Source organism: Gobio gobio, assembly GCF_949357685.1.
Source record: "Gobio gobio genome assembly, chromosome: 10".
NCBI lineage: Eukaryota > Metazoa > Chordata > Actinopteri > Cypriniformes > Gobionidae > Gobio > Gobio gobio.
In genome coordinates this window covers 30,650,759-30,663,479 of record NC_137116.1, presented here as the reverse complement: position 1 = coordinate 30,663,479, position 12,721 = coordinate 30,650,759, and the positions used below count along the sequence as shown (strand labels likewise).

Below are 12,721 nucleotides of genomic sequence, written 5' to 3'. Positions count from 1 at the left end.
TCAAGATTGTGTTTGACACCAAACAAAATCAACGTAACTTTCTGAATTGCTTTCCTGTAAACAGCATAGCTAAAAATAGAATTAAGTAGACATAGCTACAAACTTACCAGCAAACGTCACTTCATTCAAACGCTTGGGGTCAGTTAAAGGTGCACTGTGTAAACTGTGTATCTAGCAGTGAGGTTGTGAATTGCAACTGCCCACTACACATGTGTATGTAGATAGAAATGGCTATGAGGATAGGGGGAAAAATATATATATATATATATTTTTTTTTTAGATGAGATTAAGTGCTCACGGAAGAGATGAGTTTTCAGCTTTCCTTTGAATGTTGTCAGTGATTCTTCCGTCATGTTACTTGAGTAGAAAATCACCATTTTAGAGTGATTTCTGAAGGATGAAGACTGGAGTAACTACTGAAAATTACATTTTAAAATATATTAAAATAGAGATAGAATAATTTCTCACAATATTACAGTTTTTACAGTATTTTCTGATCAAATAAATGCAGCTTTGGAGAGCAAAAGAGACTTCAAAAACATAAAAAAATCATACCAACACTACATACTTTTGAACTGTAGTGTATAAGCGTAATATACACAAAAAAAGTAAATATCAAGAGAACATTAAAAAGGGTTAAAAGCACTATTATTATTTTATCAAACATTGTACACCCTAAAAAAAAATCTTTAGAAACCACTAAGTGCACAAAACAAATAGCTTAACTGAACACATATTTGGTTTCAATGTTTGGCTAATGTTTGATCAAGATGATAAATAACAGAAATATTCTTTTTTTTTTCTTCTAAATTTTACCTCTGAAAATGAAGTAGTTAATGCCTGTGTTTATTTCCTAGTTCAATGTGAAATACATTATTAGTTACTTAGAATTACATATTTTGTTTGATTTGTTCTCCCTATAGGTACAGACATGACTCCTAACTACATGGACTCAGGTCACTCAAACTTCACAATCTCCCCATGGTGCAGCTGCAGAGGCAGCGGGAATCAGGAAGAGGAGTGTGAGAAGTTTCTACAGGACTTCATGGAAAACACCTGTCTCCGTAAGTCTTCCCTCTTTTGTTATTAAAGTCTTCCGCCTGTTTGAAAGCTGCCATCTTTTGTGTTTACTTTCCCTTACAAAACTCCCATGTGTGGAAGCTCCCCACCTCATGAATCATAAAGTCTGATTGTTTTGTAACTGATGTCAGGCTTGTTAGCAGAAAGTAAACAGGTAGGCTGAGGCTAAATAAGGTTCCACCCTGGCTTGTTATCGTGTGCTGCTACAGGACTCCTTTTTTGGTTTCATGGTGATATTGTGTGAGTTGTTTGGCTTATTTTGAAATGATATTATAATTAAATTCCTGTGGACATATGTTTAGATTTACATATTTTAGATTTAGTTGAACATGTTTATTCTTTAGCATTAAAGTTAGCATAAAACAGAATTTGCAATAGTCTTTTCTTTAGACTATAGACTTTAAATATTCAAAATAGTTATAGCCTTTAAATATTCCAAAAATTTAAAATTGTTTTGTGGCTTTTTGTCTGTCAAATAGAATACTTCCCTATATAGTTTACAGAAAGCAGTATGCCAACAGAGTAGTGATGACCTACTACATTCGCAGATATTCTGAAGTGCACATCTAATGGACACTTTACTTTCCCATGAGGCCACAGGAGAGGATTGTGAATGCAGATGAAGCGACGCAACTGGTCACATGACAGTAGCTGGGTTTCCATCCAAACGCGAAGCGAATCCTTTCAAAGTTCGCAAAAAAGAAACAAATGTGAATTAGGTGCGTTTCCATCAAGTTTTTTCGAGCGGATGATGGTGGTACTGGTAACCTAGTAACCAACAGTAAATAAAAGGCTGCTGAGGCAACGCGGCAGCGCAAATGGAAGTGGATCTATTCGCATCTCGAGAGACACCCCACTGTCCACTGTGGTTTTCTCTCATGCATCCAGCCCCAATGGGGTTGGATGCCATGGTGCAGATGTGGCCGAGGCTGCGTCTGTATGCATTTCCCCAGCTCGCTCTGCTCCCGGGAGTCTTGGAGAGGGTTAAGTCTACTTCTAGTAGCCTCCTATTGGCCGGCCCGAGTATGGTTCTCAGACATCATGACAGTGCTAGCAGGGCCTAAGAAGGCCATTCCCTTTGAGGAGGGACCTGCTGTCTCAGGCAGGGGGCACAATATATCACCCACGGACAGAGTTGTGGAAGCTGTGGGTCTGGACCCTGAGGGGACCCAGTACCTAGAGGCTGGCCTATCGGCAGTTTTAGTCGAGACCATACTTACCTCCAGGGCTCCATCCACAAGGAGATTGCGCAGCCTTAAGGGGAATGTGTTTTCCACTTGGTGTAGAGAGCGTGAGTTGGACCCAGTTAACTGCCCGGTGGCTTCAGTGCTGGAGTTCCTTCAAGATCGCTTCTCTACTGGTCTTACCCCATCTACACTTAAGGTGTAAGTGGCTGCCATTACGGCTTTCCACGCTCCTGTAAGTGATGGGCTTCAAGGGAAGTATCAATTGGTTGTACGTTTCCTCCGCAGTACTCAGTGGATGAGGCCTGCGACTCATTCCAGAGTCCCAACCTGGGATCTGGCAGTGGTTCTTGAAGGGCTGTCTATGGCTCCCTTCGAACCGCTCGATTCAGCTGAGGCAAAGAAACCTGACCCTGAAGATGGCCTTTCTCCTTGCTATCACTTCTCTCAAGAGTGTGGGGGACCTTCAGGCCTTGGCTATCTTTGCCACTGGCGGAGTTAAGGCCATCCTTCATCCTAGACCTGGCTATGTGCCTAAGATGCCATCCAGTGTGGCACGGTCAGTGGTTCTTCAGACCTTCCATCCTCCACCACATGTGTCGGCGGACGAACAGAAGCTTTATCTGCTCTGCCCTGTCAGAGCACTGAACATCTAAATGCAGAAGTCTTCTCAGACCAGTTGTTGGTGTGCTTTTACTCATCCAAGAAAGGGCTGCCTGCATCTAACCAGACAATCAGTAATTGGATTGTCCAGGCTATAGCCTCAGCCTATCAGGTGCTCAATCTGCCTTCACCTTTGGCCGTGAGGGCTCACTATACTAGAGGCATGGCGTCCTCTGGGGCCCTCCTTTCTGGAGTCCCGCTACAGGAGGTCTGTGATGCGGCTGGGTGGGCCACCCCGCACACCTTAGGTTTTATAATCTGCACCTCCCTGCGACGCCAGGCGCTAGGGTGCTCTCCTCCTAAGTGTGCCTGGTCTCCAGCTTCACACCAGGGCAGGCATGAAGTGCGTTACGAATCAGTTTGAGGAACGTCTCGGGTTACAAGGTTTACAGACGTAACCTGAGACGTTTTCCTCCCATAGAAAACCAAGAAAACGCTTATACGAGGCTTAATGGACTAACAGTTATTAAAAAAGACCAAAAAAATACGTTATACAATATTAATAAAATACAGGCAGGTTTAGTGATTAGATTGTCTAATCACTTAGATTGTCATAAATGCAGAGGAAACTATTCCAACAAGATCTCTCACCCTGAACACAAATTTGCGCTTTTCTTTCGTTATATTCTATTCTGGGCTCATCTCAAATTCAGTTTTTACTGAGTTTGATCTTTTAATATCACTTTCTTAGTACATTAAGCCACATTAAGTGTTTTAAAATGTCCCCATCAGGGGAAACAGGTGATTAGGTACGTTGGTTTAATGTTCGCTACATCAGAATTTATTCGGCAAATGCGTTTCCATCTCCCATTGTTCGCTTTTCCGCAAAAGTCAAAACCACCTCACGCGGTTTGGGGTTTCCAGCACTCGTTTCTGATGCGATACTTCAAAATGCACATAAAAACAGGATGATGGAAACATTGCTAATGACAACTTGGCAGTTGTGGCCTAATGGTTAGAGAGTTGGACTTGTAACCCGCAGGTTGCGTGTTTGAGGGTACCCATATTCATACTAAATGGAAGATACTTTTTTAATGGTTGTGAAGTTTCAAACCAAATGTAGTATCTAGTATGCAGTTTGTGATTTTGGTTTGCTTCTGTATATAAGCTGTGCTTTATACAATGATACACAACTGACAATAAAAAAAATTCTCTAATGTGACTAATATATATGCTAGTTTATTCCTAAACAGTGACTAAATTAACCTTCAACAATCAAATGCTCTCCACATTAAGAATCGGCCACACTCATCTACCACTTGCACAGGTAACTGACTAGCAATAGCATATAGCACATCATATTTCATAGCTATTGGCGAAAACATCTTGTTTATGCTGGTAAGTAGGCTACATGATTCGTTGTCTGGGTTTTGCTCAAGGAAAATACGAATAGATCACACTGAAGTGGTCTCCTGCTAAGTTGACAAGAAAATGCCAGCATTTGGGAAATTGTGTTAATATTATTCTGTTCCTCTGACTATCTGGAGACATATATATTTGAGAGCTGAGAAGAGAAAGGACAGACAGACAGACAGACAGAAGGATTATTCTCGTTTGACAAGTATAGTCGTTTCTGGGAGAAAGGATTTTTGGTAAAGAAAGCTGTTTTGAGGAAGAGAAGAAATACAGTAAAACAGATATTTACAACCCCTCAACAAATTTTGTTTATCAATGACCATAAAAATGCATTATTAGAGATACAATTAGGAAGCAAATAAAAGAGAATCTAAGATGAAGAATTTCCTATAACTGCTTGGTAGGAATATCTTCCACAGTGAAAGAAATAACAGAGCGAAACGAAAACATAAGATAATAAGCTACGGAGCTTCAGGCATTAGCACAGGAGACATTTCATCCGATATCCCACTGTGAGATAGGCTGAGAGAGATTTTTAAAGTCAAAACTAGCAAAGATACAGTACAATTTGCATAAATTGTATTTAAATTGTGTCTCTATTACCAAAACTAGCGAACTGTTTTCGTAGACTGCATTTTAAGGAATTGTAGGCACACTTCTGATGTGAGGGCTGTACCTCATTTGAAATGAACTGTAAGGCAGCATCACATATATCCCTTTTGGGGATTGAATGAAATGTTATAAATATACAAACCGAAAAGCAGTAAACAGTATTTGTGTCCTGCTCTTTGATGTTAGCGAACTCTTTTGAAATTAATTGTGAGTCAAATCTCCTGTCCGCTTTGCATTAGCAGCATTATTCTTATGGTGTAGTTGTTGCCTGTTAAGAGTGTTTTGAACCCATGCATGAAGGCATTAGACAGCAAGTCAGCTCACTAAATTGTGAGACAGCCTGTGTATGTGTGTGTGGTGAGTAGATGTGTGTCCTGGTTTGTTTTTCTAGCAATTAACTGATCCAAAATCTGCTAGCGTTGCAGAATTAGCATTTAGCTGAACTGCTGACCCCCAGATACAGCTAACTAATGCCTCATTCCTCACAAACTTGGAGAGGAAGACACATATTACTTTTCTCCTCAAGGGATCTGGCAATTTAAAGTCTCTCTGACTTTCTGACTTCCTACAGAAAATTTATCCTACGAAAATGTGCTTTGAACCTATTATTTATTTATTTTTCTTTTCTTGCAGGAAATGCCATCCAGGCTTTTGGCTATGGGTCGCTACCCAAGCCTGATCCTCAGCCTACTACAGGCTCAGTGAAACCTGATCTTGAGCCCACTGCCAGCATCCCTAAAACAACCATGGAAACTGGGGAGGAGCCCTGCATCATATCGCCCTGTGCGAATTTAAACGTAAGTCAAATTTGATGGGGTCAGGAAGTTTTAGAATTGTATATTGCATCGTATAACAGATAACTTCACTGCAATGTACTTATTTTACTTATTTTTATTGTTTATCTAATTTATTTCACCTAATTCAATTGCACCAAATTGTATTGATACATGTGCACTTGTAGTGTACTTAATATATTACAAAAAAACTGTACTTGCAGATAATATAATATTAATTAAATAAAAGGCCACTTAAGTGTACTTAAAGGCACAGTATATAATTTTCGCCACTAGAAGTCGCTTATTCAAAACAGATGCGTAGCTTGATGACGCCGTGAATATGCGTGGAATCATGGGAATTGTAGTCTTGACTCTTCACCTCCACAGCCGATGGAAAGGAAGCCAACAAACTCGGACAGAAATCATGTTTATGAATGAGAGAATGAATTAAAGTTTTATTAACATTACGGTATACAACCAGGATGCACCGAGAGCCCTTGGGAGCAAATGCTAATGATAGAGACCTGTACGAAACAACGGTCTCTGAGCTTTTATTATGCTTATGCTGCAGTCGGCCGCTTCCGCTCTTTTCGTTGCGTATGTGGGGTAACGCAGTACTGTTTTAAAACATACTAAATACATTTGAGTGTGTTGAAAGTTATGTTATAACGTTACTCTGTGTTTGCATGGTGGCTGGTATGGGAGACTTGTTACACTTTGCAGTAATCTAGATCGATATTAGAATATCATATTAATAAAAATAGGATGAATAAAGGACTGTTGCTAAATGACATGCAATTCATTTTTAAATATATTGTTTGATGGAGAAAGCTCTCTCTGATTTTGACAAAATAGTATTGTCTCTGAGGCATGGTAAAAACGTTACTCGCGGTGGATCAAGAAAACATGCGATTCAAACAATGACTAATCGTTTATATCCAAACAGTTGCTCGCCTGTCTAATAAAATACATACTATATAAAAGCATATTTGGTGTTTCCATGGTTTCTACGGAAATTATGGGTAGCGCGGTTAGGATGTCATTGACAGACGACGCAAGGACACGACCCGTAACACTGATTAAAATAGCTGATTTCTCTGGATTTAAACACTGTTGGAAACGTTTGGGATAATGCAAGCACATAGGTCAACAAAATATATAGCACTGTTCTTGTGCTTTTTGGATATTTTAATTAAAAAAATCTTACAATTGTGCCTTTAAAGAGAGTACACTTTCATGACTTTGTTTCTTAACGCACTTAAGTCCACTTTGTAATAATGTAAAATTCAAAGATTTACTTTAAAGTACATTTTAAATCATTATGTTTTAATAATCTTTTGTCATGCTGCTTTTGTCACGTACACTTATCCGATGTTGACTAATATACTAGAGCAGTGGTTCCCAACCACGTTCCTGGAGGACCCCCAACAGTGCACATTTTGTATGTCTCCTCAATCAAACACACCTGATTCAGGTCATCAGCTCATTAGTAGCTACTCCAAGACCTGATGTGGGTGTGTCAGACAAAGGAGACATGCAAAATGTGCACTGTTGGGGGTCCTCCAGGAACGTGGTTGGGAACCACTGTACTAGAGCATGTGTAAAATATTTTAACTGTAATGTGTTATTCAATATTATATTTAAAAGTTAATATATTTTAAATGTACTAAACTTCATAACAAGTATATAATTTCAAATATATTTAAATACATGACATTTCAATTTCAATAGAAACTAAATTAAAAAATATCTTAGTTTACCATAAATGCTTGCTAGTACATTCTATAGTACACTTGTACCATATTTTCTATTATTTATAAATTACATATAACGAAGCACTTAAGTCCTACTCAAGTGAGTCAAAAAAGCACTATAGCTAATAGCTAACTGCATTTAATATAAATTTAAACTGTAATATACTTTCAATTAATGGCAATTAATATGTAATTAAATGTCTGAAAATATCTCATTATGTCCGCACTTAAGTGTAGTCAATTTAAAAGAAGTGTACTACTTTTTCACAAGGTTAAGCCTAGTAAGAAATTAATGTCTTAGTCACTGATGCAGAAAGAGAAAGAAGCAACTGTGTGAATTAATTAAAATACAGAACATGTTGCTAGTAAATATTTAGATCTCACCACTAACAAAGCTGCATTTACAGAACATCAATTAAACACTTTACTCATTTATTTCAGTCATACATGCTGTAGTGGGGAAAAAACCCAATGGCAAAATATTTACACATAGGAATATGTATCTGCTACTTTGCATTGAATTAGCAGTGATTGGACTAGTTGATGATAGTCAAGCTATGAACAGCTTTAGAATAAACAACTGACAAGATATAAATTAGTTGACATTTGCACCTTTGTTTGGTTAATTGCACACAAACACACACATGTTGCTTTGCAGAGTTTTTCACCTGAGTGCAAAATACTCTCCAGAGATGTTGACGAGCTCGTAATTAATTAACATATTAAAGTTGAAAATGTAAAATGATTGAGTGTGCCCATGGAAACAGCACAAATAGACAGGACAGAAAACTGTGTTTCCACAATTTCCCAGAGGAGCCACAAAACTGCATGTCACTATTTACACTGCATGATGTGTTTGCGTGTGTGTGTGTGCGACTGTACGTGCTGGGCCAGTAGAGCAATGTTTAATTTATTGTAAAAATTATAATTAGTGCATTACCCAAGCAGGAAGTTTATAATTAGAGACTGCCTGAGGGGATTGAAACATTGTCAAACTTTACCATTCTCCAGCAATTCAAAACGTGTCAGATGCGCATCACAGATTCACCCCCATTGCTGAAACTCATATTTTTCTTCTGGTCCCACTCAAATGAAAGATGAATAGTTTGCCATGGGCCATTTTTCTCATTCTGACAGGTAGAGAGAAAATGGGCAAAGTCTCGCTCTGTTTACTGTGTTTTAATTCCGGGCAGGGTTTGGCATCACAGTGATTTTTGGAGGTGAAATTCAAAGGGAGCGCTTTGCTCTATCTAGCAGGTCCAATAGCACTTAAAGTTTGCCTGAGGCAGAAAGGATGTTCCCTCACAGAATCTACATGTAGAAGTGGCATGTCTCGCTCATGGGCACAACTGAGGGAACGATTTGATTCGATTCTACCCGGCACTATAAATTCTCTCTATGTGCTCCATTGGTATGAATTATCAGATATTCATCAAGTTATTTATACTGTTACTACTGCTAGAAAAAAAGAATTGAATATTAGCAATATTGTTTATACAAAATGAACACAAGGAAAAATTGCATTTAATGTCTTTCATTTACATGCACCAATCTAACACTACACTCTAAAAAAAAAAGGTTCTATATGGCACCAAAAATGGTTCTTCGTCATAATCATAGAGGAACCACTTTTGGTGCTATATAGCACCATATCTTAACATGTTCTGTACATGGTAGCGGTGCTATATATCGCACCTTAGTCAAAGAACCAGTGAAGAACCTCTGAAGAACCGCTGAAGAACCACTGAAGCACCAAAATTGGTGCTGTATAGCACTTAAAAAGGTTCCCATATGATTACGAGCCAAATACCATTTTTGGTGCCATATAGAACCTTTTTTTTTAGAGTGTACATGCTAATAAACAGCAATATTTACCTAATTATAGTTTTGCTAAAACACTTTATTTGTGGAAATACTACACAGTCCAATGACGTATAGGAATCAGTGGCATTGAATCAAATTGAAAATGACAGTTGGAACTTATTCACATAAGCAAATTGGTTTTCCCAATGTACACCAGACCAGTTAATTTACCCAAAGGATGGAATTCTTAAATGGTTACTGACATCGGGGACAATCCTCCATTGATACTGACATATCTGTGGCAATTTCCCCCTTTAATAAGAAAATGTCTGATTTAAATCAGGGATGCTAAAAAGAATGTTTCATTGATGCTAAACTGACAGAAAAGAACAGAAAAGTGCACATGGGTACTTCCATGTTGGGCATTCATCGTTATCACTACATGTCCCACATTTAAGTCATAAAATTATGTTATTTCCACCTCCACTTGAAGTCCTGATCAGGAAATTTGATCATGATATAAGTTTATCACATCTTTATTTAATTAATTTTACCTTTATTTTTAGTATGTTTGTCCTCTCCATCTCTAACTATATAGTGAGTCGGAATAATTACCGTAATGACTCTTAACAACAGGAACCGGACAATTCATAGACATGCAACGTGTAGCCTGAACTCAGTTTCCTTTTCCAATAGCTTTTATGTTAGTTAGTTTCTGTTTCCCTGTATACTGATCAGGCATAACATTATGACAGGTGAAGTGAATAACACTGATTATCTCTTCATCACGCCACCTGTTAGTAAGTGGGATATATTGGGCAACAAGTGAACATTTTGTCCTCAAAGTTAGTGTGTTAGAAGCAGGAAAAATGGGCAAGCCTAAGGATATGAGCGAGTTTGACAAGGGCCAAATTGTGATGGCTAGACGACTGGGTCAGAGCATCTCCAAAACTGTAGCACTGTGGAGTGTCTGCAGTGGTCAGTATCTATCAAAAGTGGCCAAAGGAAGGAACAGTGGTGAACCGCGACAGGGTCATGGGCGGCCAAGGCTCATTGATGCACGTCGGGAGCAAACTCTGGCCCGTGTGGTCCGATCAAACAGACGAGCTACTGTAGCTCAAATTGCTCAAGAAGTTAATGCTGGTTCTGATAGAACAGTGCCAGAATTCACAGTGCATTGCAGTTTGTTGCAGATGGGGCTGCATAGCTGCAGACCAGTCAGGGTGCCCATGCTGGGGAACCTGGGGAACACATGGCACCAGGATGCACTATGGGAAGACGGCAAGCCGGCGGAGGCAGTGTGATGCTTTGGGCAATGTTCTGCTGGGGAACTTGCCATTCCTGCCATCCATGTGGATGTTACTTTGAAACGTACCACCTACCTCAGCATTGTTGCAGACCATGTACACTCTTTCATGGAAACTGTTTCCCCTGGTGGCTGTGGCCTCTTTCAGCAGAATAATACACCCTGCCACAAAGCAAAAATGGTTCAGGAATGGTTTGAGCACAACAACGAGTTTGAGGTGTTGACTTGGCCTCCAAATTGCCCCGATCTCAATCCAATCGAGCATTCATGGAGGCCCCACTTCGCAACTTACATGACTTAAAGGATCTTCTGCTAACATCTTGGTGCCAGATACCACAGCACACCTTCAGGTGTGGTAGTGCCAGATCAGGGCTGTTTTGGCAGCATAATGTTATGCCTGATCGGTGTAAATCACATACTCTTTCTTGTTGGATTATCTGCTTTATTAATTAATAAAGTAAACGGCTGCAATTAGATCCACCTCTCATTCCCCTCTTCCATTGCCTGCCAAGTAACAACACATTTACTATTTATATATTTAAAAAAAGGCATAATTACCTGAATTACAGTTCGATTGCCGATCACAGGAGAATAACAGAAGAATATCGGCCAATTAAAACAATGACTGATCTCTCTGTGCACCCCTATTATGTTAATGTTTTCTTTCATAATGTTTAAACAAAATTAAATTCTGAAACAACTTTTATGTTGATGTAACCATGGCTGCAGGTGGTAATAATATTATCCAGTAATATATATATATATATATATATATATATATATATATATATATATATATATATATATATATATATATATATATATATATATATATAATCCCTGACTTTTCATGATCAAATCTTGATGGATGAAATCTAGCCTCACCCTACTGCAAGAGTTAATGCTAATTCCTGCTGAATGTTCTGCTTTGCTAAAGAAAATTATTATTGGAGTGTGTTTTACAGTCTTTATACTTCAAACTGTCACGTTTAATTCAATGTGTTAATTGCCAGTTCAGTGTAATTATTTGTGAAATGCACTAGCAATTGTGAGGGAAAATTGTTTACAAGGAAATCCAACACCACTTTTTTCAGTGAACTAAATGTCTTGTGAGTGTTGTTTTCCATTGTCATGGCCTGCTGATCTGTGTACCTACATACGGTTTTATGTGAAGTGTGGTTTGTTCTCATGAAGATGAATGTCCTGTGTACCAGGATGAATGATTTTGCGAGTTGTCTGTTGGCTTGTTTGAGCAGGGTTGTATGTAGCGGTGCAAGATTACGCATCTGTGTGTTTCTGTGTGTTTCTGTGTAAACAATCAGGACAAGTGTGAGAGTTCTAATGCAAAGAGATGAGATGTGAATGAGTGGAAGAGAAATGAAGGGAGATGTTGAAAAGCGAAGGGGAGAGAGGGGGCATTAGCTGAGCTGTGAACAGAGATCTGGGCTGATGTCAACAGGCAGCTGACACACATCACCGCTCTCGCTAATTAATTGGCTTTTAGTCACTGTCCTCTGTTTCTCTCACCCCCACCAACATCCCCGCCTGTCAACACACAATTTCTGTCCCTCCCTCTGTCTCTCTCTCGCTCTCTTTGCCAGCTGCAGTTCTGGCAGTTCTGGCTTTTGCCTAAGCCTGCATCTAATTATGCATGTTTACACAGGAGACGCTGAAAGTTCACTGCATGAGCTAACGCTAATTCAACACAATCACTACATTCATACATCAGGTGAAATGACACATAAAACTAAAAAAAGAGACATAACATAAACAAACACAGATAAATAATTAGATATTGGTAACTGCAGTCGTATTTCCTTCACCGAAATTCCCTTTTTATCTGATTTGCGCCTATGGGCATGGACAGAAAGATATAAACATAATGGGGCGAATTTACTAAGATTGAATTGCACTTTACCGATAGTGTTGTTTATTTGCACAGGATTTTTAGCACCCATTCACTTAATGAATTATGCAAATCAGGCAATGGTGCAAAACAGCAAAAACACCTCTGTGCTGAACACAATTCCATGTCATGAAATCTTGCAAGCTGGTTCTGAGTGATATGAAATAAACTAAAATAGGCAATGTGTTTTCCACATTTTTTCCACAAAATTAACTAAATGAGGAATTATATAAAATCTAAATAAATAAAATAATAATAATTACACTTTATAATAAGTACAC

At 38.7% G+C, this 12,721-nt stretch overlaps 1 protein-coding gene across 3 annotated transcripts in view; it reads left to right on the top strand.

Annotated features, from left to right (window-relative positions):
• Positions 1-12,721, top strand: part of gfra2a (GDNF family receptor alpha 2a) — a 119,478-nt gene that overhangs the window by 96,138 nt on the left and 10,619 nt on the right. For all 3 annotated transcript variants that reach the window (XM_079827058.1, XM_079827057.1, XM_079827056.1), the window contains exons 6-7: positions 924-1,064; positions 5,529-5,692. In XM_079827058.1, coding sequence (XP_079683184.1) covers positions 924-1,064; positions 5,529-5,692 — 305 coding nt within the window. The remainder of the gene's footprint in view (positions 1-923; positions 1,065-5,528; positions 5,693-12,721) is intronic.